General features: G+C 46.6%; 1 protein-coding gene across 12 annotated transcripts in view; it reads right to left on the bottom strand.

The window, feature by feature from the left end:
• Nucleotides 1–27,746, bottom strand: part of LOC126544456 (uncharacterized) — a 53,307-nt gene that overhangs the window by 16,271 nt on the left and 9,290 nt on the right. For 6 of the 12 annotated variants that reach the window (XM_055077658.2, XM_055077654.2, XM_055077653.2 and 3 more), the window contains exons 4-9: nt 22,516–26,982; nt 19,950–20,187; nt 18,248–18,839; nt 15,926–15,989; nt 8,359–12,747; nt 4,733–4,830 (exon numbers count right to left, since the gene is read on the bottom strand). In XM_055077658.2, the coding sequence (XP_054933633.1) occupies nt 4,733–4,830; nt 8,359–8,931 (671 nt within the window). In that variant the 5' untranslated portion in view covers nt 8,932–12,747; nt 15,926–15,989; nt 18,248–18,839; nt 19,950–20,187; nt 22,516–26,982. Of the gene's footprint in view, nt 1–4,732; nt 4,831–8,358; nt 12,748–15,925; nt 15,990–18,247; nt 18,840–19,949; nt 20,188–22,515; nt 26,983–27,746 lie in introns of those variants that run through there. The other 6 variants (XM_055077659.2, XM_072284966.1, XM_072284965.1 and 3 more) reach the window with 4 other exon arrangements.

Here is a 27,746-nt window from a genome sequence, read left to right as displayed (position 1 = left end):
CGATATGAACGTCGCCTCTGTGGATGCGATGCCGGCAATGTTCGGGAACAGCGTCGAGGTCTTACGAGAACTCATAAGGTCTGTGGTTCGAGAAGAGCTCCAGAGGCAACAGCGGAACAACGGCCCCACAGAGGTCTCTTCGTTAGCAGAAGTGGTTCGCGAAGAAGTGAGACAAGCCGTCCGCGAACAGCACCCACCAGCACAGCCGCAAGCGTCGTCACCGGTACGGCCGACGGTATCGTACGCCGAGGTACTCAGAGGATCTCCAGGACGTACCTTCGTCGCGGCAACTGCGCATGTACCTGAACCTCGGTTCTTGCCGTCTCCGCCGGAGACGAGATACCGGAAAGCTGACATATGGCGCACTCCTGATAGAATCCCGCTGTGCTACCACTGCGGCGAAGCTGGTCATCTCTACAGGATGTGCGAATACCGCAGAGCGGGACTTCGGGGGTTTTCCATAAACGCTCCTTGCCCAAGAAACGGTGAACGCCCTTTCGAGATCCAGGAGTATTTGTCAACGCGCCAAAGCCCGCAGACTTCACAGCAACACCAACCTCGGTCAACAGTGCCGCTGAGGTATCGATCACCGAGCCCGCGTCCATCCTCAAGCTCCCCAAGGCGACGCGCCCAAAGCCCACGTCGGGAAAACTAATGCCGGCGACCTGTGGAGGTGAGGCCGCTGTCGACGCACGAACGGAGCCTCCAGCGCTGATTCTGAAATATAACGACGGACGCGAGAGCAGTTGCGAAAAGAGTGACGTAGCTTCCGATTTATGTGTGTTTATAGACGGCTGCGAAATTACTGCTTTAGTAGACACAGGCGCAGACCATTCCGTTATGAGCAAAGTACTTGCCAGAAGACTGAAAAAAGTGCTGACTCCTTGGAGAGGACCGCAAATTCGAACCGCTGGTGGACACCTTATCAACCCGGTGGGCAGGTGCACTTCTAGAATCGGAATACGCGGCTTTACATACGTCGCCAGTTTCATTGTCCTATCAGAATGCTCAAGGGATGTAATTATTGGAATGGACTTTTTGCAGGCGAACGGTGCAGTTATCAACTTGCAGGAATCCTGTGTGTCGTTCTCAACGAAGCACGCCATCGCGACGTTCGAGAGTGAAGAACGATTCGATGCGCTTCAGATTATAGACGACGACGTCACGATACCCCCAAGATCCAGCATAGCTGTCGCCGTAAGAAGCACCGTATTCAGCGACTATGAAGGAATAGCCGACAGTAACACTGGGCTCTTACTCGAAAAAGGGATCTGTATGGCAAGGGGCCTTGTTCGGCTGCGTGACGGGTGTTCAAATGTCTTCCTGACTAATTTTGGAAATGAAGTTCAGCATGTTGCGAAGGGAACCGTCATTGCCCGCCTTAACGATTATGAACAAATTACGGATTTGAGCTCTTCCGATGGTGCACTACTGGAGTCTGACAACGTAGACTCCATACTCGCATCCGTCCACATCGAAGCAGCACTATCACCGAGCCAGAAGCAGCAAATAGAGAACCTTGTACGAGAATTCGCCTCATGTTTCTCAACGACATCGAAAGTCCAGAGAACATCCATCGCCAGACACCGCATCATTGTCGACGAAGCTGTGAGGCCCATTTGCCAGCATCCCTACCGAGTGTCACCGAAGGAGAGAGAGGTCATCCGCAAACAAGTCGAAGAGATGCTTCGAGACGACGTAATTCAACCATCGACCAGCCCATGGGCTTCGCCTGTAGTGCTGGTAAAGAAAAAGGATCAGACCTTGCGCTTCTGCGTTGATTATCAGAAGCTAAACGTCGTCACAAAGCGGGATGTCTATCCACTTCCGAGGATCGATGACACCCTCGATAGACTACGGGATGCGAAATTCTTTTCCTCTCTTGACCTCAAAAGCGGATACTGGCAAATAGAAGTGGACGAACGGGATCGTGAGAAGACAGCATTCGTGACACCAGACGGACTATACGAATTCAAGGTACTTCCGTTCGGCCTCTGTTCCGCGCCTGCCACCTTTCAGCGGATGATGGACACTGTGCTCTCCGGGTTAAAGTGGCAGTCCTGTCTGGTTTATCTCGACGATGTCGTGATTTTTTCTACCACCTTTGCTCAGCATGTGGAACGACTAAGGACTGTGCTCAAAGCTATTAGTTCAGCAGGGCTGACGATAAAGCCACAAAAATGTCACTTCGGCTTTCATGAGCTCCTTTTCCTCGGCCATGTGATTAGCTCCGAAGGCATCCGTCCTGACCCTGAGAAGACCGCAGCAGTAGAAAAGTTTCCTAGACCAACCAACAAAAAGGCCATTAGGCGATTCCTAGGACTTTGTGCCTATTACAGGCGTTTCGTCAAAAACTTTTCGAAGATTGCCGAGCCGTTAACGCGATTAACGAAAGAAGATATGCCTTTCGTATGGCACAGTGAACAAGAAGATGCATTCAATGAGCTGCGACGGCGACTTCAAAACCACCCGGTCCTTGCGCACTTTGATGAGGAAGCGGAAACAGACATCCACACAGACGCCAGCAATTTAGGACTTGGTGCCGTCCTCGTTCAATGGCAAAACGGAGAGGAAAGAGTGATTGCATACGCTAGCCGCACTCTTTCGAGGGCTGAAACCAACTATTCAGCCACCGAAAAAGAATGCCTCACAGTAATATGGGCCATAGGAAAATTCCGACCATACTTATACGGTAGACCGTTCCGAGCAATCAGTGACCATCACTCATTGTGCTGGCTTGCAAACCTGAAAGATCCGTCTGGACGACTTGCTAGATGGAGTCTGAGGCTGCAGGAATACGACATAACGGTCGTGTACAAGTCAGGTCGCAAGCACAGTGACGCTGATTGTTTATCACGTGCTCCGGTCGAATCTGCTCCTGTGAAAGATGGAGACGAATTTTCGTTTCTTGGAGCCGTGACCACATCTGAGATGGCCAAACACCAGCAGTCTGACGCCAATTGCTTCTACTCATCAGGCACCTCGAGGGACACCACGTCCATGTTCCGCGAGTTTTCTGCCGGGGATTGTCATCGTATGTGATGAGAAATGGCGTCCTGTACAAAAGAAATTTTGAGCACAGCACATAGAAATTTCTATTCGTTGTTCCTTCAGCTTTGCGATCGGAAATCTTAGAAGCCTGTCACGATGACCCATCAGCAGGACACCTCGGAGTGAGCAGAACCTTCGCCCGAATTCATGCTAAATACTACTGGCCAAAGCTATTGAATTCAGTGCAGCATTATGTACGAACATGTCGGGATTGCCAAAGACGCAAAACGCCTCCATTAAAACCCGCAGGCCTCCTTCAACCAATAGAACCCCCAGGAGCCCCGTTCGAACAAGTAGGAATGGACTTGCTTGGTCCTTTTCCGACATCGTCATCGGGGAAACGATGGATTGTAGTAGCGACTGATTACCTAACGCGATATGCCGAGACATCCTCTCTAATCAGTGCAACGGCCGTTGAAGTGGCTGAATTCTTTGTCACCAAGATAGTATTACGACACGGTGCCCCTGCAATTATTATCACGGACCGAGGAACTTCGTTCACAGCCGATTTGACGCAATCCATCATGAAATTGACTCATACCAGCCACAGGAAAACAACTGCCTATCATCCTCAAACAAATGGGTTAACCGAGTGATTGAACAGGACGCTGACCGATATGTTGTCGATTTACGTAGACTTAGAACACCGTACATGGGACAAGATCCTACCCTATGCTACATTCGCCTACAATACCGCATTGCAAGAAACCACTCAAGTAACGCCATTCCAACTTGTTTTTGGTCGAACAGTTACCACACCCTTGGATGCAATGCTGCCTGTCAGCGACAGTACAGAACAGAACCCTGACATCAGTGACTTTACACAGAGGGCCGAAGAAGCACGTCAGCTGGTGCGACATCGCATTCAACAAAGGCAGCGCATCGACGCGGACCGTTACAACTTGCGACGAAGGGAAGTCGAGTATGCACCAGGTGACAGAGTATGGGTGTGGACCCCCGTGCGGACGCGCGGCCTGTCCGAAAAGCTTTTGCGCCGTTACTTCGGCCCTTACCGAGTACTTCGCCGCATCAGTCCCCTGAACTACGAAGTTACGCCAGAAGGACAAGTGAGCTCATCACGATGCCGGCGTCGCACAGAAACTGTACATGTGGTCAGACTGAAGCCATATTATGACAGGCAGTGATTATTCGACCAAACATCTTTTCTGTGCCATATACCACTTTAGTTTGGACAACTGCTTGTGAACAATTTCGTTGCTTTACGCATCGGGACAATGCGTTTTAGAGGGGGGATAATGATACAAGGCAGAAACATTTAAACAACGCGCGCAGGTTCATGCGCCCCCTCAAGACGACAACGGAGTATTGAAGGAAAAGGACGAAGTAATGGCACGTGTTTTCGCCGCACGCACTCGCATCGCAGGTGGCCGTTGTCGGCGTCTACAAGAAGAAGACGAGGTGAAGCGACGCTCGAGAGAGAAGAAGAAGGCCTTCCTGATCTCCCGTTTAGAATGCGGCAGTGTTTTTTATTTACCCCAGGGCACAAGTTCGCCCACAATAAATAGTTGTATCTGGGTTTCCTTAACTGTCCGTTACAATATGATACTATCAAAGTTCTAGCACAAAGCTTCATTCCAGCATATTTCAATCGAATAATATAGCATGGCCTCAATGCCGAAAGCGCGATCGAGTGATAGGCAACTTGCAAAACAGTGCCCACCCTCTTCCGTATGTAGCTGTCGCCGCACCACTCACTAGAATATCTGGCTGGAAAACAATGGTGATCGCCACTGTTACCTGGGCTGCAACAAGACTGGCCTGTAAACAAGAAGAAACACGATAGTGCGTTGTTTCAGTTTTGTTTGAACCCATTTTCAGCATTGCTCGTGTTTCCATGTCATGTAGTGGCTAGGTCATCGACATACAATCATCAATCTGTAAACAAAATTTTAGTTTTTTATACATCATCTTTTTTAAAGATAACATAAGGATGATAGCATAATTTGATGCGAAGTGGTTGCATGCCTTAGCAATGAAAAACTTTTGCCAGAAGTTAAGCAAAGTGTTGTTTTGGCAATGCAAAAATGTGCCTCCTCGTTGTTAAAACATTCAAATTCTGGGAGTGCTAGGAGTTTGTGTGGTGTACAACCTTCACATATTACACACACACACACACACACACTGTGCAGCATACTGTAGTAATGGGTGACTTCAATGCAAAAGTGGGGAAGAAGCAGGCTGGTGAACAAGCAATTGGCAACTACGGCGTTGATTCTAGAAACACCAGAGGAGAGATGTTGGTAGAATTCACAGAAAGGAATAACCTGCAAATCATGAACATCTTCCTCAGAAAGCGGAGCAACAAAAAGTGGACCTAAAAAAGCACTAACGGTGAAACATGGAATGAAATTGACTTCATACTTTCTGCCGATCCCAGCATAGTGCAGGATGCAGAAGTGTTAGATAGGGTAAAGTGCAGTGATCATCGGTTAGTGAGGGCAAGGATTCACCTCAATTTGAAAAGAGAAAGAGTAAAATTGGTCAAGAAGAAACAGGCCAACCTTGACGCAGTAAGGGTAAAAGCAGACCAATTCAGGCTGGTACTTGCAAACCTATATGCAGCCTTAGAACAGCGAGATGTAGATGACATAGAGATAATGAGCCATAGAGATAATGAATGAAACCGTAACCAGGCTGGTTTCAGAAGCAACAGTTGAAGTGGGAGCTAACACATCACGGCAACCAGTAGGTAAGCTCTCCCAAGCAATGAAAGACCTAATAAAAAAACAACAAAGAATGAAAGTGTCCAACTCAAGAGATCAGATATAATTTGCGGAATTGTCAAAACTGATTAACAAGCAGCATATAAAATATATTTGAAATTATAATGTAAGAAAGGCTGAGGAAGCCGTAAAAAACAGACGCAGCATGAAATAAGTAGGAAGAAAATTTGGCATAGGACAAGCCAAGATGTATGCACTGAAAAATAAGCAGGGTAATATCAGCAATATTGAAGATATAATAAAAGCAGCGGAGGAATTCTATACTGGCCTGTACAATACCCAGAGCAGCCAGGATACCTCCATTGGAAGTAGTATTGAACAGGTTACAGAGGCTCCTATAACTTGCGATGAAGTTAGAAGGGCCTTAGAAGACATGGAACGAGGAAAAGTGGCTGCAGAAGATGGAATAACAGTCAATTTAATCAAAGATGGAGGAGACATCATGCTTGAAAAGCTTTGTGGCCCTTTATACAAAATATCTCACAACTTCAAGGGTTCCAGAGAACTGGAAGAATGCCAACGTTATACTAATCCACAATGAGGGAGACATTAAAGAGTTGAAAAATTATAGTTCCGTTAGCTAACTTCCAGTATTACATAAAATATTCACCAAGACAATTTCCAATAGAATAAGGGCAACACTTCAGTCAACCAAGGGAATAGGCTGGTTTCAGGAAGGGATACTGTACAATGGATCACATCCATGAAATCAATCAGGTAATTGAGAAATCTGCACAGTACAATTATTCCCTCTATGTGGCTTTCATATATTACAAAAACGCATTTGATTCAGTAGAGATATCAGCAGTCATACAGGCATTACATAATCAAGGAGTACAGGAGGTTTACGAAAATATATTGAAAAATATCTACAGAGATTCCACAGCTACCTTAATTCTCCACAAGTAGAAAGATACCTATAAAGAAAGGAGACACAATCTCTCCAGTGCTATTCACTGCATGCTTGGAAGAAGTATTCAAGCTATTAAACTGGGAATAAGGCTTAGGAGTAAGGATCAATGGCAAATATCTCAACAACCTTTGGTTTGCATATGGCATTGTCCTGTTCAGCAACACTGGGGGTGAGTTACGACAAATGACACACTCAACAGAGAGAGTGTAAGAGTGGAGTAGAAGATTATTATGCAGAAAACAAAGATAATGATAAATAGCCTGGCAAGTGAACAAGAGTTCAAGATCACCAGTCAGCCTCTAGAGCCTGCGAAGGAATACGTTTACCAAGGTAAATTGCTCACAGGGGACCCTGATCATGAGCAGGAAATTTACAGAAGAATAAGAATGGGTTGGAGCACATAAGGCAGGCAGTATCAGATCCTGACTGGGAGCTGACCATTATCAGTAAAAAGAAATCTGTATAATCAGTGCATTCTACCGGTCCTATAACATATGGGGCAGAAACTTAGAGACTGACAAAGAAGCTCAATAGCAAGTTAAGGTCGGCACAAAGAGCGATGGAACAAAGAATGTTAGGCGTAACGTTAAAAGACGGGAAGAGAGCAGTGTATTAAAGAGCAAGCGGGGATAGCCGACGTAGCATAGCCAAGAAAAGCAAAACTACAAGCAGCGCTCCCTATGCGCATTACAAAAAAACCCTGGTGCGACAGCTGGACTGGGTCAGGGAGGGCCACAGCAAACGCAGCGTTCAACACAGAGGGAATAAATGCTCCCTTCAGTTTCATTCGAGTCCAGTCTTTTTATCTCGAACAGAGATAACTCCCGTGCCGGGAGTAGAGATATTATTCTATGTAGGAGTATAGGACTAAATAGTACATAGGAGTATTACTCTATATTATAGGAGTAGAGCTGATATTCTGACATTAAGAGAAAGAAACAAAGCTGGGCAGGCCATGTAATGCGTAGGTTAAACGGTGGACCATTAGGGTTACAGAATGGGTGCCAGGAGAAGGGAAACGCAGTCAAGAACAGCAGAAGACTAGGTGGGGTGATGAAATTAAGAAATTAGCAGGCGCAAGTTGGAATCGGTTGGCACAGGACAGGGGTAATTGGAGATCGCAGGGAGAGGCCTTCCTCCTTATATATATATATATATATATATATATATATATATATATATATATATATATATATATATATATATATATATATATATATGTATATATATGTGTGTGTGTGTGTTTGTGTGTGTGCGTGTGAGTGGAGAGAGAGAGGGAGTGGTAGTTGTTGGCAGAGAACCTCCCCCAAAATTAATTGGCTACGCTACTGCACTTTGAAGACTGATGGTGCTGACCTCAAAAACTGTAGTATATGGGGAATGGCCAAAAATCAGGTCGTGTAGGCCAAATTATTCCAACAGTCACTCAAAGCTTAATTATTACATGAAACCAAGAAGGAAATAAATGGCGTGATTGATCACTAATAGACGCGGATAAAAAATTTATGCGGATTCCACGCGTTGTAGGAATGGTTTAAAACAAGGCTTTTGGGAGGAACACACGCCAAAGCTTTCCGAAATAACACAGCGGTGTTGGCGATCCACCACTGCATGTATATATATATGTCCAGCCAAAAGCATACTACACACCGAAGCGAATGCGGCCCAGATACGCTGCTGTCTTGCTGCATCGGATCGACGCATCTGTACTTCGCGTTTATGGGCTAAATGTTCATTACGTTCCTCGGGGCTCATCGCCGCCACTCGACGCCGTTCCGCTTCACGCTTTTGAGCCAACACACGCTCGCGTTCTGTGGGGCACTCCATTCGACGCCGCTCCGCTTCACGCTTTTGAGCCAACACACGCTCGCGTTCTGAAGCACACTCCATTCGACGCCGCTCCGCTTCGCGTTTTCGAGCCAACACACGCTCGCGTTCTGAAGCACACTCCATTCGACGCCGCTCTGCTTCGCGCTTTCGAGCCAACAGACGCTCGCGATCTGAGCCATACACTCGATGCCGCTCCGCTTCGCGCTTTCGAGCCAACAGACGCTCGCGATCTGAGGCACACTCCATTCGACGCCGCTCCACTTCGCGTTTTCGAGCCAACATACGCTCGCGTTCCAAGCCACACTTCGCCGCATAACGACGACGTTGCTGCTCCGCTCGACGTTTCTTCCGAGCTTCTATCTCCTCCGCACTGAGTACACGCTTCGGCCCCATTTTCTTTCTGGTGGCGTTGGCAGTGTTTGCACTTGCATTCGGTTATATAACACCACAGAATACCTACATGATAACACCATAGCAATAACACCTTGAGTTCGCCGTCACTATGGTCCTTGTTTCGCGTGCAGTCCGCTGGTCCGCTTTTTGAATGAAAGCGCGAGAGGCGCTGCGAGCAGTCCCACTAGGGACAACATGGGGACAATGCCTCCTTTGCTAGGGAGCAAAGTTGCGCCGAACTGGCACCACTCGCACCGCTATTCGCCAAACGCTATCACGTGGTGGAAAACGACGTCAAATGTTGAACTGCGCCGCTGCGAAGCCAACTTTACGGGTGCGGCGTGGACTCGTTTCCGTCAGTGCCACGGTGAATACTCTTACGTGCTCTTACACCGTGGTCAGTGCAGAGTCCTTTCTGGTCAGTGCCATCAACGGACCGTCGAGCGTGTGTGCGTTGCACCGATCGGCTCCGACTTGCAGTTACGGTATTCGACGAGTTCATGACTTTGGTAGTGGTACGAAACACATAATTTTGACACCTGTATTTTGGTATGAAGGGGTGCAGCGCACCAAACTGCACATACCGCACAAAGGTGGCTAAGCTTTTTACGGCCGTGACTGGTGCGACCGGGGCGCGTTTCTATTTACGCCCAAGCCCAGTGCTCGACCGCTGCGCCGTCATGCGCCGCCCGCACGACGAGGCTTTCACTTGAGGGATCGACAGCCATTTGTGCGCAGGCGCGAGAAAGAAAATCTGGGGGCTTTCGCTTTGAATCTTTGACTCTGTCTAGGCACTACGGAGGAGATTTCTTAGCGCGCGTTGTAGGCGTTTGTCCGGCATTGTGCAGCCAGGCGTGCCGTTTCTGGCGGCGCTCGACGTTTCTGCGCAGGCGCGAGTAAGAGCGGGTGCGAGAGAGAAAGTTTGGCGAGGTATTCTGTAAGAGAGTCCACCTAGTGGACTGTCCATTTAGGCCGCTGCTCATTGGATGCAGCTGTATGAGCGAGGAGGCGACGAGCGTCCCCAGCCAATCAGCAGTGGCCGAAATGGACAGTCCACTAGGTGGACTCCTACAGAATACCTTCCCCTGGGGGCTTTTGCTCCTTGAATATGTGACTGCCTAGTCACTACGGAAGAGGTTTCTTGGCGCGTCTTGTATGCGTTTTTTCCCCTAGACATGCCGACATTGCGGAGTGCAGTCCAGTTTGTTTACGCTCCGCCGCTGGCTACCCACGCGGTGAGGCAGTGGGCACGGACATCCCATTTGGCGATCGCTGTGTCTGAAGGAGCAAGGTTCTGACTGGTGTTGTATAAGTCGCGGGTCGCTTTTTTCGTCGCGACGCTAGATTAGATTATTTACAAGCACTGCTCCAGGAGGGCACATGTAACCGCCAAACGGAGGCCTCACGAGAGCACCTGAGGTTATAATAAAGCAGGCGGCGCAGGATAGATCTCCATGGCACCCAAGGGGTATAGGGGGGATCAAAGCTGGAAGCAGGGTGGCCCGTGGGTTGGGGCCGCGGAGGCAGAAGCTTGCAAGGGGGCTTTCGCACAAAAATAAAATAAAAATCAAACAGCCGACCTTATACACCCCTGGCACGCGCAGGCATCGGCGAGCCCCAACCCACGGACCAGTCCTGGTTCCAGCTTTGATGTCCCCGTTGCCGCTTTGGTGTCCTGGAGGTGCCGCCAATAATGCGAAATAATGATACGTTGTTTAAATTAGTAAAAAACACGATTTAATAAATATAATTACGTCCAGCCGCCAACTTGCGACGCTAAAGTTCAGCACTACCGTGCCCCGGGACTTCTGCCGGCACACCTAGGGACAAACGCATACGACACGCACTAAGAAACACCTCCGTAGTGCCTAGGCAGTCATGTACTCAAGGAGCGAAAGTCCCCACATTGTCCTGGCATCATGGCATGAGTTCTGTCGAAGCAAGCCTCTTGGACATCTACGCCAGCTCTGATCGCTGGGAACGAGCAGAATGGACCCTCCAGTCTTGCAATCAGGAACCTAATGAAAGCGTGACTATGTACGTGGAAGACATGGTGCATCTCTTCAGGCTAACTGACCCTACCATGTTGGAAGACAAGAAGATGTGTCACTTTATGCGAGGCGTGAAAGAACAGCTTTTTGGTGGATTAGTTTGATCGTAGTCCACCCAGAACAATTGCAGATTTTCTCACTCCATCCGTCACCATGGAGAAGACCCTGCACCAGCGCTCACACCAGTACGATCGGCAAGTGAATCTTTCCTCTGGTACCAGTGGCCTAGGAGCTCTCACGACCGACGTCGAGTCGCTTCGCGAGATTATTTGATCAGCAGTCCATGACGAGCTGCGACAGCTGCATCAGGTGTAGCAGCCTTCAGCCAACTCCTTAGCAACATCATGTGTGACGAAGCGCAGCATGCGCTAGGCACACCACGTTACAAAGCAGCACTTCCGGCCACTCCACTACCAGTGTTCATGACTTCATGTGAACCTCAATGCACAACTTACACTGACGTTTTAAGAGGCACCGTCCCGTCGCCGGCGACACCTTCTACCACGAGCGAATATCAGAGTGTGACTTATACCGACGCATTCAGGCACTCTATCCCTGCACCAGCGCTGCTACCTGCCGTCACACTGTATGCGATGTTTCAGTCAGCGCAGGGGGTTCCTTATTTAAGAGAGGCTCAACCAGCCATACGTAAATCGGACATTTGGCGCATGCCTGACCGACGATCGCTCTGTTACCACAGTGGTGAGGTCGGTCATGTCTACCGAGAGTGCCAGTATCGTCGCCTTGTACTCCAGGGGTTTCCTATTAATTCACCCCGACCCCATTTTGGACAAAGGCCACCTGAGATTGAAGATTTTATCGCCCGACAGCGCCGTCATTAAGGTGCCAGTCGCGATCGCCATCACCACGACCATCCTATTCGAGAGGTACAGGTCGGATATGTCGCAAGGACGATCTCTGAGCCCGCACCTGGAAAACTAACGTCAGCGACCTTTCGAGGTGAGACTGCTGACACTCGACGTGCGGAAGACCTCCAATCGACGCGACCTCAGACCGACGGAGACTTGACAACACCGGTGTCTCAGGCTGGAGACAACTTTTCAATGAACATACCTGTGCTGATCGACAGTCAAAATGTTACTGGGTCATATTGGTCATATGAGTCATATTGCAGAGCTTTGAAACTTCTCGATTAGGCCAATAGGCTTGTGCACATTTAGAAAGTTAAATTATGGGGTTTTACATGCCAAAACCGCTTTCCGATTATGAGGCATGCCGTAGTGGAGGACTCTGGAAATTTAGACCACCGGGGGTTCTTTAATGTGCACCTAAATCTAAGTACACAGGCGTCTTCGCACTTCACCCCGATCGAAATGTGGCCGCCGTGGCCGGGATCCGATCCCGTGACCTTGTGCTCAGCAACACAGCACTACAGCCACTGAGCAACCACGGCAGGTGAACTCTTTATTGCAATGTAAAAATTTAATCTCATGGCCAGCCTCATCACAGTCCTTTCATGTTGATGATAATATCACTACATGTAAGGGGGCATCTTCACTTCGCAGTGAGACCAACAGAAGTGAAAAGAGATTGCAGCAATCATCTCATCATTGCATTCCTATGGAGACCTTCAGAGTGTATAATGCGGCTTCTGTTGCTCTGGAGATGCCCTTGCACTATGTGGAATAAATACTAAAGTCTGCTCTCTGGTCGCACTGAGTAGCAGTGTCCTCTTCCATGACTGTGGTGGGTCCAGCAGGCAATGGTCTGTGCCCAATTACTCACCAGGCCACTCCTTTAGAACCTAGAAAGGGAGATAATAGCCAATAAAGCATGTGGCAATGTACTAAGTCCCAAAAGCTAGTTTACTGGGTGGCTCCCCTCATACTTTTTTTCCCTACTACAGAGAAATTGAAGCCACTGGCTGGACTGCAACCAATCTAATGGACATGAGCAGATACACACCAACAAATCGTGCTTAACTAAGCAGGATAAGGTAAACTTGCCGTACATTGTAAAAATCAAAGCAATAATATTTTCATCACAATACTGTCAATCATATTAACGAGTCATGTCAATAGTGCAGCAGACAATACAAACACAAACGGTACTGGAGACCTACTTTGAGCACACAACAGGTAAAGAAATAAACCACATTGTGAGTGACGTATACAAAAAAAAAATTAACTTTCCAGCAACAGTTGCTACGACAGGAGCACAAAGAGTGGTAGAGTTCTTACCAAGATGGCTGCAAGTTTTCTGCCTTCTCGAAAAGTCTATAAAGCCTGAGGAATCATTTGAATATCCTTGAACTGAGCCAGCTACTCCTGAACTGCTCAACACAGCTGCCTGGGGAAATTGAATATAGCACAATGTCTTGGACAGTAGCTGGTGGACAATGCTGTAATAACTGTGTACAAATCTCCTACGCCCAACCCAGCCTTCCCTTTTCCGCTTCTTCCTCTCAGTCTCAACTTGAATATCAGCTGCACCCGTTTGCTAATTCATGCTGCCCTGCTCCTTAACACCAACCAATTTTAATTACATCACCCAGTGCACAAACATTTAATCTTGTTGCAGAGGCCTGGCAGCTTTATCCGCAGAGGGATCGCCTGTAGTCCCCTCTGTGCTCCAAAAAAATCAACTCGGAACTATGACCCACATGTGCAATATAGCTCACTATGCCCACTTAGCTTCAAGAAGTGGTAACCTAAAAGCTTGGCTGTTGTCGTAGGTGCTCAGTGTTAGCTCACGATTTTTATCAATGCTTAGAAGCTGCTAATTAAATTAAATTACAGGGGTTTAAGTGAAAAACCCATGACATAGGATTACTGTGTAATTAGGAGGCATGCCACCATGAGCACCTACCTCTATACTAATTTTGACCTCCTAGAGTTTTTATTTTATTTTGTTTATTTACTCTCAAGGTTGAGACACTACAGAGAGGAATGTATAAAACAGACAAAAAAAATGTAGCAGGATAATACAATTATACAATGATTGCAGTGATGGCAGTTTTGAAGACATTTGTATCTGTGATTGAAGCAATGGTGGTGGGAATGTGGTTCCAGTCGGAACTTGTGGCAGGGACAAATGAGTTAATGTAGAAATTGTTGCGGCAATGAGCTACAACAATTTAGCAATGGTAGTCCATGCATTGGGAAATATATACGGGTTGTAGAAGAAGTGAGCCTGGTAGGACAGGGTTAAAATGATAAATTTTATGGAAAAGACAGAGACTGGAAGCTTTCCAGTGAAGTGGCAAGTCAAGCAAACTGAGAGATGATTTCATTAGGGTAACACTAGCTGTTCCTGAATAGGTCAATAGAATAAAGCGTACAGATAGATTTTGGATTGCTTTGATAGAATGGATGAGTGGATTAATATGGGGATCCCATATAGAAGGCATACATTCCAGTTTAGGGCGCACTAATGTTTTATAAGGTAGGAGTTTTAGGCTGCTAAGGACAAGTGAGAAATTACGCCTTAAGTAGCCAAGTGATCAATTTGCACTATTGATGATGTAGTCTATGTGTACTTCCCATGAAAGGCTCTTGGTAATGTGGATGCTTAGGTATTTGAACAAGGAAACTTGAGACAGTGGAGCCTTGTTAAGAGAATATTTACAAGGTGGAAAATTACTAACATGTGGGGTAATTCTCATGACTTTACGTTTGGTTACACTCAGTTTCATCAGCCAAGTATCGCACCATGCAGAAACTGTTTAGGTCTGCCTGAAGGATGGCACTATCAGTGGTTATTAATATTTCATGGTAAATTAAGCAATCACCAGCGAACAACTTCACGGAGCAGGAAACATTACTGGGTAGGCCATTTGTGTATATTTGTGTATATGTATATGTATATTTGTGTATATAGTAAAGGGCCCAAAACTGACTCCTGAGGGGTGCCACACGTTCCAGGAGAGCTGTTTGTTGTAGCCATTAACAAGCATGTGGTGTGTGAGAGGACAAGAACAACTCAATCCATTATAATATATTAGTATCTAAATTGAGTCCGGCGAGTTTTAAGAAAAAGCCTTATGGCAAACAGAGTCGAAGGCTTTTGCAAAATCTATGAAGATGCCTTCAAAGAATCAGCAACAGTGAACTCCAGAAAATAGAGAGTTTTAGAATAGGGGCCGCAAATGTTTTGAGGTCCTTAAGAAATAGCGCCGAAGACACTGCGCATATGCAAGACGCAAACTGCATTTGGGTTTTGCATCAGGCACACCATTTTGCCAATTTAGCGGTAGCCCCATAAGCTTTGCATTAACAAACATGGCAGCACCCATTGAAGCGACGGCTCTGACCTAGCACCAAATTGGGCCCGATACGTGGTAACGCATGAAGTGATTGCAATTATCGTTTTCTCTCAACTAACTTGTGCAATGAAGATTGATTTATTACACGCTGCTGATCTCGAATTTGATTGTCGATTTCGTGGCTCGTAGGCCTAAGATGGCTTAACTCGGCTGGTGAAGGCATGTGAAGTTGGTTACTCATAACTAAATGGCAACAAATTGCTTGCTGCTAATAAAATAACCTCTAAATAGTAATGAAACACGAAAGTCAAAATTACACTTCTTATCATAAAATGATATATTTTATTTAATAATCTATGATAGGTTTTCGTTGATGCCGTAGTGGCGCTGCAAACACAAAACGCTCTCCGTAAATTCAAAGCCCTATTACAAAAATCTTCACTCCTGCATGCCCCAACGCTGGCACCCACAAAGCTCTTTGCAACCCCAAACTTTTGGATGCCCTATTCTAAAGCTTTCTAACAAGTCGTGGGTAAAGGAGACGAGTTGTATTTTGCACAAATAAGTTTTCTTGAAGTCGTGTTGATGCACATTAAAGGAGGAGTTTTCTTCAAAGGAAAGTTCTTAAGTGGCTTTAGATGATGTGCTCCATTAATTTACAATGTATGCTTGTCAAGGAAATTGGCCTATAGTGGCCAGAAGAGTGTACATTACCAACCTTATGTAAGGGAACCACTTCCCAACCTTCCAATAGCTTGGAATTTCACAGGTATCTAGTGACTCTGCAAAAAGCAATGAAAACATTATGGAAGATTAGGTTTTAGTATTTTTCAATAACTTTGGATTGATAGCATCTTTGCCTGGTGAAGAAAGTTTAACTTTTTCTATTAGCACATCAATTGCAACCACAACGATAATGGAATCCATTAGAGGTTAATTATATTGAGAAAGTATGGGAAGTGAGGCTGCTTCAATATCGGTAAAGGAGGATGAAAATATGTCGTTTAACAAAGAACATCTATTTGGTCATAAAACAATATCACCATCATCACCAATGAGCCAACTACCATGTTGCTATCACTTTTCACCACCTTCCAGAATTTCTGTAGATTACTAACAAGTAAAGAGGGAACTGTTGCTTTCAAGAACAAATCCTTGGCTGATGACAGTGCATGCACGTAGTCATTGGCCTTGTTGTGATAAGCTACCCTATAGATACCCAATAGGTGCTGCAAGATAACCTAGCCTTTCTGTAAAGACGTTTCTTTTTTTTACTGAGAAGCCGTCTCAGGGACGGCGTGAACCGGGGCAATTTGTTATTGCTTTTTACCCTTTATAACGGTATGTATTTGTTACTTAGTTCCACAATCTTAGACTTGAATAAAAGCCAGTTTTCATGAATAGATTTTCCTGACAATTGCCAAATTAAGACACACAAGAAAAGTTCTAGTTCAGTATTAATAGCATTATTAGGGTGCATGGTAAGTAGTAAATCTAATGTAGTCGTACTAGAGAGCATAATGCATGTCGGACATTTGATGAGTTGTGCAAGACTGAAATCTGAACAAGTGTTTATGAAAGCAGTACATTTTGAGGAATGAGAGCGTACATGAGAATGAGGCTTGGCCCATGAAATGCCTGGAAATTTGAAATCACCCACCAGAAGTTTGGGTGCTACGAGGTATCAAACATGCAGCTTGTGGATAATGTTGTGTAATTCAAAGCTGAAACCGGAAGGACGGCCGGGAAGGGGGTAGCAAGCACAAAAGACAATGCCCGTATGATGGAGACGGATGCAGACACAAACTAGTTCCCAGGGTGATACAGCAGGAATAACAAAAGAAATAAGGTCATGGTTCACTGCGATTAAAACTCCGCCACCAATTCGAGTTCCGCGATCACACTGATAAAATGTATACCTACTTTCACAGTTCAAAAGCTCTGTATTGTCGATTTTCAAGGAAAGCCATGTTTCGCACGATATGATAACATCACCACAACACGTGTCTGCTAATGATGATAGGGTATCATGTTTGTTCAGTAAACTTCAGATAGTACTGTAGAAAAAAGAAATATTGCTGGATACTTAGAACAATTCTTTTTTTGTTATGCCAGTAGGGCTGGCGCCTGTGCTTTGGCTGCTTCAGCTGCAAGGGAGGATGCTGTCGCGCTGTTCAATTGAAGTTCACATATTCTGTTAGCTGTTTTACAAAAGGTACACATTTTTTTATTTAGTATTAGCTTATTTAGGCATAGCACATATGGCTTCCCACTGGCTTTTCCAAATTCAAGCAGCTTTTTGTGCGAGTTGCTCATCATCTGACAAAAATTTTTGCTAATAGATGCTCCAGTGCCTCAAAGTTTAGATTTATGAGATAACACGCTTGATTTGACCTGAAATGACGAGAACCGTGCTATAATCAGTCTGCCCTTGTTCGGAAGGAATGAAACCAACCGATGAGTGCGAGAAATCTCGTCATCAGGCAACTGCAGACCGAGGCACTTGGATCGCAATTCCTGCACCTTTTCCTAGACACTAGCCCATGATTCTGTGCCACAACCTGCAATGCCGTTGAAAGACAAGATTTTCCCTTCTAGCTTGATCTTCCTGATCGTCCAGACGTGCTTGTAGTGCTGCATTTTCTTCTTTGACCGCTACAGAAACCAATTTCTCCAAGTTTGGGCCCTCGTGGCTATTTTCCAAGAAAATTATTTAGTCCTCTAGAGCAGACACGCTAGAAGCTAAGTCCAAGACCTTTGAGTCAAGCAGTTTTTTATTTTCCTTGACCTCGTCAATAGGTCAATGGATTTGAGGAGCTCATCGTGACATTTGTCCAAATGCGTACTACGCTGCTTGATTGCGGCTAGGGTTTCCTTATGTTGTGCACTACATTCTTCATGCCGCTGAGTGAGATTAAGTTTAACATTGCCACAACATAGAAGAGTTTTTGAAACACAAGCAAGAGCACCTTGGGCAAGGAAACTGCAGTAGGACAACATTGTTAATATGTTTAGAAAAATGTGATGGGTTTGAACCAACCTGCACAAATAGCCAAAACCAGTTTCAGGATGCCATGGGTGCCACATTCCCATGCACACTGAAGAGGACAGCTGCTTGCAGGTGGCTGCTTATATGGTTCCCAGATGGTGCTGACAGTGTCGAAGTGGCTGCGTCGTTGAATGGTGCGTCCAGCGTCGCATAAAAGACGTTGTGATCCTTGATGGTGCAGGTGCTGTTGGTCCATGCACCAAACGTGTCGTAATCAGTCATGATATTGAGAAGGGCTCTTGCATGGGGGACATCATGAACGCTGGTAAGCACAAGCAGATGACGCAGGCCGACTGCACAAATTGGCAAAAGCAGTTTGAGGATGCTATCGGTGCCGTATTCCTATGCCCACTGAAGAGGAAAGTCACAAGCAGGCTGCTTATATGGTTCCTGCGTGGCGCTGGCGTCATCGGAGTGGCTGCGTCATTGAACAGTGTGTCGTACGAAAGACGTCATGATCCTTCATGGCACAGATGCCATTGGTCCATGCGCCACATCTGTCGTAGTCAGTCATTGCATTGAAGAGCTCTTGCATGGGGGTCATCACGAGCACCGGTAAGCACAAGCAGATGACGCAGGCCAACTGCACAAATCGGAAAAAGCAGTTTGGGGATGTCATCGATGCCACATCTCCATGCCCACTCAAGTTCCTTAGTATGTGCCTAAATCTAAGTATATGAATGTTTTTGCATTTCACCACCATCGAAAAGGGGCCAGCACAACTGATATTGAACTCAAGGGCTCGAGCTTTGCAGTGCAATGAGATAACCACTGGGCCACTTTCAATTAGGTGAACCAGTACTCAAGATTTCTGCAAAAGGCTATGAAAGAGACACTAAAGTTTCATGAATGAGCCAGGAACCTAAGTAAATTTTTTTGATGCTAAAGCAATCACAGCTTCAAATCATCACAGCTGCCCCATACATAGACGCTAATCAAAAGAGGAGGCTCAGTGGCTTCACAAGCACTCACCCAGGAGCCCAAGCAAGCATTCAAAAGACACTTGACAGGCTGTAAACATAAGTTGCATTCTTTCAATATACCTAGCAACTTTTCTGTACAGTGAGGTGTCAGCCCTAATTCCTGTCAGCCATATACTTCACCAACATTTCAGAATAAAAAAATTAAATGTAAAACAGCCCAGTGCATAAATGCGAAACAAGCATAACACACTTAGTCACACTGGGGGGTCTTGGGAGAAGAGTCACAGGATCCCACGAAAACCTCTTGAAAAAGAGGTAGAGAGAGCCAGAGACTCAAGGGTATCACACACCAGCCTTTTGCACAAGATTTTACTACACCATGCAAAAGAGAGCTAGTGGTAAATTTATTGGGGCTATGCCATATTGCAGTAGCTTCTGTCTTGCCTGCTGCGCAAGGGTGGCTCTAAAGCAGACAAAGGGAGGGAGGAGGTGACCGTGTCCCCAAAATCTCCCCCCTTTTATCACATCTCTCCTAACACCATAGAGTGACCATTAATAAGTGCACTCGTGCTCTTCACGCCCATAAAATCATGGCCCCACTCATGCAATTGTCCCGACAAATTGGCATGAATACCCACAATGCTTCGGCCATCACCACGATTAAGACATTTAGTAACGCTAAATGGTAACACAGCAATTATGGCGTGCAGTTACTATCAGTAGCTTACGAATAGAAGGATTAAGCACACCCCAAAAAATGTTACATTCACCTGAAATCGCTTGCATATGAAGGCCACTGTCATCGACATCAAAGTCTGTGGCATCTGCCCATCTGTGCACCTTCTCAGCAGCAGGCAATGTCTGGGTTGACTGGCACACACCCCTGTCAACGATCGTTGTCCCAACTGCAATATCCATCGTAGTACTGAAGCACCCTGTGGCCTCTGTCTGCACAGCTTTTGTAGATACAACAGGCGGAGTTCCATGTATGCTGCAGTACACCGATAGCTGGAGAGACAAGAAAACAATGCATGTGGACATCGCAACATCCTGCAAATGGAGCCACAGAGGGCATGAAAGGTCTGCAACGACTAAATTTAATTATGTGATTTTATGTGCGGGAACCACGATCTGATTATGAGGCACACCGTAGTGGGGGACTTCAGATTAATTATGACCACCTGGGGTTCTTTAATGGCACTTGCATCTAAGTACATGGGTGTTTTTGCATTTCGCCAACATCGGAATGTGGCCACCGTGGCCGAGATTTTATCACGCAACCTCATGCTTAGCAGAACAACACCAAAGCCACTAAGCAACCACAGTGGACATGCAACGACTTAGGTAACCATGAATGATTGTTTACAAATGCTAGGCACACCTGGCAGATGAATGTGGTTAGCCATCTGTTGTACTTTGGCAGTGGCGTAGCCAGGGGACATGTCGAAACTCCCTTTCCCCAAAACTTTCCCATGAACTGCACCTCTCCACTTCCCCACGGAACACAAAGTTTCAGGAGGTTGGCTCCGAAAGAGCGACATGGAAGAAAGGGAAAGCTCGACTGCGAAAGCAAGGCGAAGGCTAGTGGCAGTCCGAAAGGGGGGCGGGTCTCATGGGGGGCAATCCCCTCTTCCGTGCACAGAACATTGCAGCCCCTCTCATGGCGCGCCGCTCCCTCATTCCGGATCGTGTTAACCATAACTGCTGAGAGGGAAACAGTGCTAAAACTTTCACGCACAGATAAGTACGGGACGAGCGCATGCACAAAACTTGGGGGCATCATTGCTCCCCACCAAGGCCTTCGTGACATTGAAGAGCTTCTCACTGAATCGTTGACCCCGCTGCGCAGAAAAAAAGCATACCGAAAATAATGCGACTTGCTTGTCTAGGATGCGCGTAATAAGCACGCCGCCCCCTATTCTTTTTCTTTTCCGTGTATCTGAATTTCATTATGTTAATAAACTTGAGAAGCGCTTGCTGTTAAGGCTAGTTTGTACACTCTCCTAAGAATGTATATATACATATAAATTTGTGGCCCAAAACCAGGTTGTGTAGGCAAAATAATTGGAATACACTCCCAAAGCTTACAACATGAAACCAAGAAGGAAAGGAAATAAATGGCATAATAAAGAATTCATGCGGATTCCACGTGCTGTGTAGAAATAGGTTAAACGAAGCTTTTAGGAGGAACACATTCTAGTGTTCCGTAGTAAAACAGCGGTGCTGGCGATCCACCACTGCATGTATGTCCAACCAAAACCACACTGAAATAAAACAGAAAGAGTGCAACACAGGGCGAGCTAGTAAAGAGCACAGGTCGCTCTGTTTCTGCTTTATTCCAATGATGAAACAACCAGTCCCTTTGAAAACACTGCAAGACCACACTACACACCGAAGCGAAAACAGTCCAGATGCATGGCTGTCTCGCCGCATCAGATGCATGCATCTGCACTGCGCGTTTATGGGCTAAATTGAGAGTTTCAGATTTGGGGACGCAAACGGCTTGCGTACGCAAGAACTAGGGGGCGGCAGTACTGCGCATGCGCGCACGCAGATGTAGGGTTCTGCGCATGCGCAGTACCGTGGCCCCTAGTTCTTGCGTACGCAAGCCGTTTGCGTCCCCTAATCTAAAGCTGCACACGTTCCTCATCGACGCCACTGGATGCCGCTCTGCTTCGCGTTTCTGAGCCAACACACGTTCGCGTACTCCATTCGACGCCGCATCGTTTCGCGCTTTTGAGCCAACAGACGCTCGCGTTCAGAGCCACACTTCGCCGAATAACGACGACGTTTCTGCTCCGCACTGAATACACGCTTCGGCCCAATTTATTTTTATTCGGTTGGTGTTGGCGCCTGCGCTCGGGTTATAACACCCTCTGTTCGATGTTTGTCCCTCGAAACACCGCAGAGAAAGACACCAGAGAGAATCGACATTTAACAAGAGCGGACACTGCCACAGAAAAAGCTATGGGCACTAGGCCGAGTTAAACTGGGATAGGCGATAGCCTATCTATGACTGCCTCTGTTGCTGTTTGAACTGTTCGGCGAGCGGACGCCGCCGTGGCCGCTAGCATGGGATGCAAGCGCCGTGCGCGCGCTCTTCCGGAGACATCCGACTGACTCGGCTATATTTTTGCGCGTGTCGGCTCGAGTACGTATACAAACACTTCTGCTCGTTCGATGTGGGACTCCTTCGCGATAAGCTTGTGCGCAGTGTCAGCATCTGTCGATGCTGACACTGCGCACAAACTGCACTGTACACAACGTAGCAAAGCAACGTTTGCTTTGCAGCGGTACTCTGCTCAGGTCGTTGGTAAACCACAAGAGATCGCATACAGAACAGGTAGCTCCAAATGCGTTCTGGACGAACTGCTTGGTGAAGTAGTTGGTCGCTGCGGCAAACTGCAGTCTGGGATGCGTCGTGAGGAAGGTACGCTTTGAAGTGGATGCTTCGATATCGGCTGGCACATCTGGCTGCGAGGCTCTCGCTTGCCATCGCTGTCGCCGTTTACGCTCAGCCTCCTTCGCCTTGCTGCCTGGAGACATTTCGGCTCGTTTCAGACGCATCCGCGCAGCGTTGCTGTTTCGTCTCCTCGTCTTTGGAGAAACCTGAGGCTGACACGCCTCACTCGCAGCGGTCGATGTCTGCGCCTGAGGACGATTGCGCTGCCGTTGCTGCCGTCGTCGCTCCGCCTCCTTTGCTTTGGTGTCTGGAGACATTGTAGCCCGCTTCAAGCGCCGTCGCTCGTTGTTCTTCTGCTTCCGCGTGTTGGGAGACTCGCGACGGCGTTTGGGAGCCATCCGGCTGGCTCGACTGACGAGGAGCAAATGACTGGCAGTGTTGCCAGGTCGGACAAGGCAGCATAGCCCAAAGCTAGAGAAATTGTAGCCCAAATGTAGCCAAAGGGAAAAAAAAGAAAGAAAAGTTGTAGCCAAATATAGCCATTTTTATTTGTACATACATTTTCACATTCAACTACGGCAATCCCTTTTTGCGCAACCAGTTGTAGCATAAAGTACGTGACGGTCGACTCTTCACATCATAGAGTTTCTCACTATATGACCTATAATAGCGGGAAATCTGGCGCTGCTACGCTGTGGCATGCACGACCTACTGTATATACAGTAGGTCGTGGTGGCATGTAAAACCCATTAAACTTCCTGAAGTAGTGACACTCTCCTCCTCCCCCTTCACTCCTCCTCGTTTATCCTCACTTTCACGCTCCCTCCTCGACCGTTGCGCCGCCTACACTGCTCGAGCGTAGCAACGGCGCCAACATGCGCTCCTCGCCACTCCGTAGACGTTTCTGGAGCAAAAATGGCGCTGATGCACGGCGCAAGGGTCCACGTGATGCTATAGCATAGAGTTCCCTACAAGAAAGTAGGAAACTGTATGGCTATTAGGTCAATAGCGGCGTCTGCCTCGGCCAGAGCGCGCGAGGAGGAGGCATTCTTCAAAGCGTGCCGCTACTTTACAAAGTTTAAGGGGCTTTAGTGGTATGCATGGGAATGCCGGTATATTGTGACTTCAGATTGGCATCGTTCTCGGAGAACCAGGCAAGCACCGTTCCGTCGTCACGATTATTAAATTTCTACTAAAACAGCACATAGAAAGCTGTTCTAGCTTTATTATTACACAAAAATGTTTTGTTTAACTGTGAGGACTTGTTATTGCATGTACAATTATATGAAACATAAAAAGTGCCAGCGGGCCGCTAAACTTGAAGGTCAGACGACAAGATTCTTGCTCGCTTTGGAACAGTTTGCCGTCTGTTCTTGCTTTTCTTCGCTTGGTTATGCATTGTAGATGAGTAAACTTCACTGGAAGATGTAATATGCATGAATGGAAACATTTTAATAAAGATTTTACTTTAAGAACGCGTTATTTGTGTAGCCATATCCACGTTTTAGACAAAGCCTCTTACAACACCAGCCAACACAAGCCTCGCAGACACAGTCATTCCCATGACGGCATAGCACCCCTTAGGAAACTCCCATAGACGGTGGTGCCAGATTTCCCTCTAGGTGTTATAGCGAGAAACTCTATGCTTGACATCAACAACAGCGACATCATGCTTGCACAGTTACACACGGAATTGGTTTGCCCCCGAAACTCAAGTTCCTAGCGAATCACTGCAGAGGGCGAAGGTATCGAGATGAATCTTGAATGTGAACACGAACAAAAAAAAATGACCGTTCCACTCTGTGAAGATGGAATGGCAGCGAAAGCTGATGACAGTCAAAGCTCTCAAGTGAAAAGCAAAGTGCTTTCGCTGCAATTTTATCTTCAGAGAATGGAATGGTTGTCATCTTTTGCGTTGCGAGTCTGGCATCGTTGCTCGTTCGGAGGTGCCCGGGCTCGCGATTGTCGCTTTCATTCAGCGTTGCGGGAACGTTCTTCATCAGTGGTCGTTTCGTGCTGGCGCCGTTTAAATTTTTGTTGCTGTTCCCTGCAGAGCTTCTCGTACGCATGTTGTTCTTCGGGTGTACGAAGTATACATGTCTGCCCCATCGATAACGCAGCTATCTTTAGCGCCGATACCTCTCCTCCTTATATACTGCGATAACCTTGACGTCACGCTATTGCCCACAGTGACCATTCTAATCTGTGCCACATTTAGACATCTGTGCCGCCGCACTGCACCCGTATGGGTTTGTAAGAAATTGCCAAGTCCGTTTCTGTTCAAATGGTGTGGGTGACAAAACTCTGGAAATGACACATTAGGTGGGGGGGGAGGCTTCAGCATCGCTCAGCCCCCCCGGAGCCTCCCCCCCCCCCGCAGTCGGCGCCTATGCCGTGAGAAACGTGGAGCAAGTCAAAAGCGGTACACAGCGTGATACTCCAACCAGAAGTGATGGCCATGAACACACTGGAGCGTGTCACCTACCCGTGCTACCCTTCTTTCATGCCGGCACCACGATCGCCCGGCCCTATTTTATTGCTCTCCCTTTCTGAGCATAGCCATGTTAGTAGAGTGTACTGTGAAACACCCTCTTCTTCCAGGCTCATTCCGATACCAGGTGATCGAGTGTCTGATGGCTGAAACAGATAAGACGAAGGGGAGACGATGTTGCTGGTGCAGATGTTTGCAGGGTGAAGCACGGTCTAAATTTAAGTGCATCAAAGATCAAATCCGTCGGCTCAGACAACAGCGTACACGCACGACCGCACTGCTGGCTCAACCATCTAAAACATCGCCTTCTAGATTTGTATCTATTCTATGAGAGCCATCTCTGAAGCGTGGATTGGGGCGTCACGTAAAGCCCAAACAAAACTAAGTCGCAGATTTTCAGCAGCCCAAATATAGTCAACTCACCCAAGTCGACGTGAAAATTCTTTTTCTGTAGCCCAGTTTGGCTATACATAGCCAAACCTGGCAACACTGCTGACCGGAAGCGCTGCGAGTCGGTGCACACGTTGACTGTGGCGCCACGAGACATTCATTTATGGGATTGTCAGCTATTTGTGTGCAGGCGTGAGTAAGAGCGGCGCGAGATAAAAAATCTGAGGGCTTTTGCTCCTCGAATATATGACTCTGCCTAGGCACTACTGAAGTTTCCTAGCACATGTTGTAGGCGTTTGTCCCTAGGCATGCCGGCATTGCGTAGTGGGGTTGAGTTTGTTTACGCTCTGACGCTAGCTGCCACGAGAAGCACTTTATACAGTGAAACTAAACAAGGCAGAATGACTTAGAGTGGGCTGTTTTCTGCATTGCAGTACTGTATGCAAATGTGACATAAAGAAGGACTGTGGCACATTCTGTGCTGGACATTGACATACACTGAAAGCACTCATGTCCACTAATGCACAAACCTATCTAAAGCTATCCTGTCATCTTTGATACCTTGCACAGTTACTGCAGTGTAGACTAAACTGCACATAGACTAAAACAGAGGTGTCAGTGCTTGAAAAGAGGTTGTTATTATTGAAGATTCAGCTGAAGCACCAGATAGAAATTACAAGCTCCATTTAATGTGCTTCACGGCTGCAGCATCTCAAAAAAGCTGTATAAAGTTCAATCTAACTGCCAAGCAGCAATGAGCTCTACTGAGCATGTTTTCAATAGTTCATTAGCCTCCTGTAGAAGATAAAATTAGGTCCTGTGCAAGAGTAACCTTTTGTCTCATTAGTATTGATACTACAAACGCTAAAGGATGTTCCATTTTTCCTAGATAATAAGTTTCTTATTGTGCTGTCCTGTAGAAAAGTATAAGCAAGGTTCTACTGCACACACCCAGAGGCAACAGCTGCACGTATATATATATATATACACATTGTTCACAGTTGGCTGCTTTTCATGCAACTGCACAGCACGGCAGAGACAACAATGGCAAAAATGTACATGTACACAAGTGAAAAGGCCAAAAGCTTGTACATGCAAGCTTCAGATGCTTGTTTTCATTTTTTGTGCACAAATAAAACAGATAATGTGCTGGCTTTCAGACAAAGACTTTTTGTTGACGGCAAAGTTTCCACTGAGCAGCTGATCTGCCTCATGATGGTCCCTTTATGTTGATGATAATATCAATAAGTGTAAGGAGGCACCTTCGACTGGAAGTGACACCTACAGAATGAGGAGACATCACAGCAATCATCTAGATTTGAAGATTGCGCTCCTATGGAGATTTTCAGAGTGTATAATGTGGCTTCTGTTGCTTTGGAGATGCCCTTGCACCATGCGGAATAAATAGCACTGTCTGCTCTCTGTTCGCAGTGTGTAGCAGTGTCCTCTTTCATGACTGTGGTGGGTCCAGCAGGCGATGATCTGTGCCCATTGTATCACCAGGCCGCTCCTTTAGAGCCTAGAAAGGGAGATAAGAACCAATAAAGCGTGCGGAAATACACCAAGTTCTAAAGGCAAGTTCTACTGGTTGGTTCCTTTCATCTTTTTTTCTCTATTATGGAGACGTTCAATGAAGCCATTGGCTGGATTGCAACCAATCTAATGGACATGAGCAGATATGCACCAACAAATTGTGCTTAACTAGGTAGGATAAGGTAAACATGCTGTACATTCTAAAAATCAAAGCAAGAATATTTTCATCGCAATACTGTCAATCATATTAATGAGCCGTGTCAATAGTGCAGTAGGCAAGACCAACACAAACGTTACTGGAGGACTACTTCAAGCACACAACAAGTAAAGAAATAAACCACATTGTGAGTGATGAATACAAAAAAATGTAAAAACTTTCACGCAACAGTTGTTGCGACAGGAGCAGAAAGAGTGGTAGAGTTCTTACCAAGATGGCTACAAGTTTTCTGCCTTCTTGAAGAGTCCATAAAGCTTGAGGAATCATATGAATATCTTTGAACTAAGCTTTCATGCAGAAGAACTTCAGTGCAGCTACTTTCGAACTGCTCAACACAGCTGCCTGGAGAAATTGAACATAGTGCAATGTCTTGGACCGTGCTGTAATAACCATGTACACATCTCCTATGCCAAACACAACTTTTCCTTTTCCACTTCTTCCTCTCAGTCTCAACTTGAATATCAGCTGCACCCGTTTGCTAATTCATGCCGCCCTGCTCCTTAACACCAACCAATTTTAATTACATCACCCAG

Source organism: Dermacentor andersoni, chromosome 10 (assembly GCF_023375885.2).
Source record: "Dermacentor andersoni chromosome 10, qqDerAnde1_hic_scaffold, whole genome shotgun sequence".
NCBI classification, from domain to species: Eukaryota; Metazoa; Arthropoda; class Arachnida; order Ixodida; family Ixodidae; genus Dermacentor; species Dermacentor andersoni.
The sequence above is the reverse complement of the archived record's forward strand: the minus strand, read 5'-3'. Positions and strand labels throughout refer to the sequence as shown.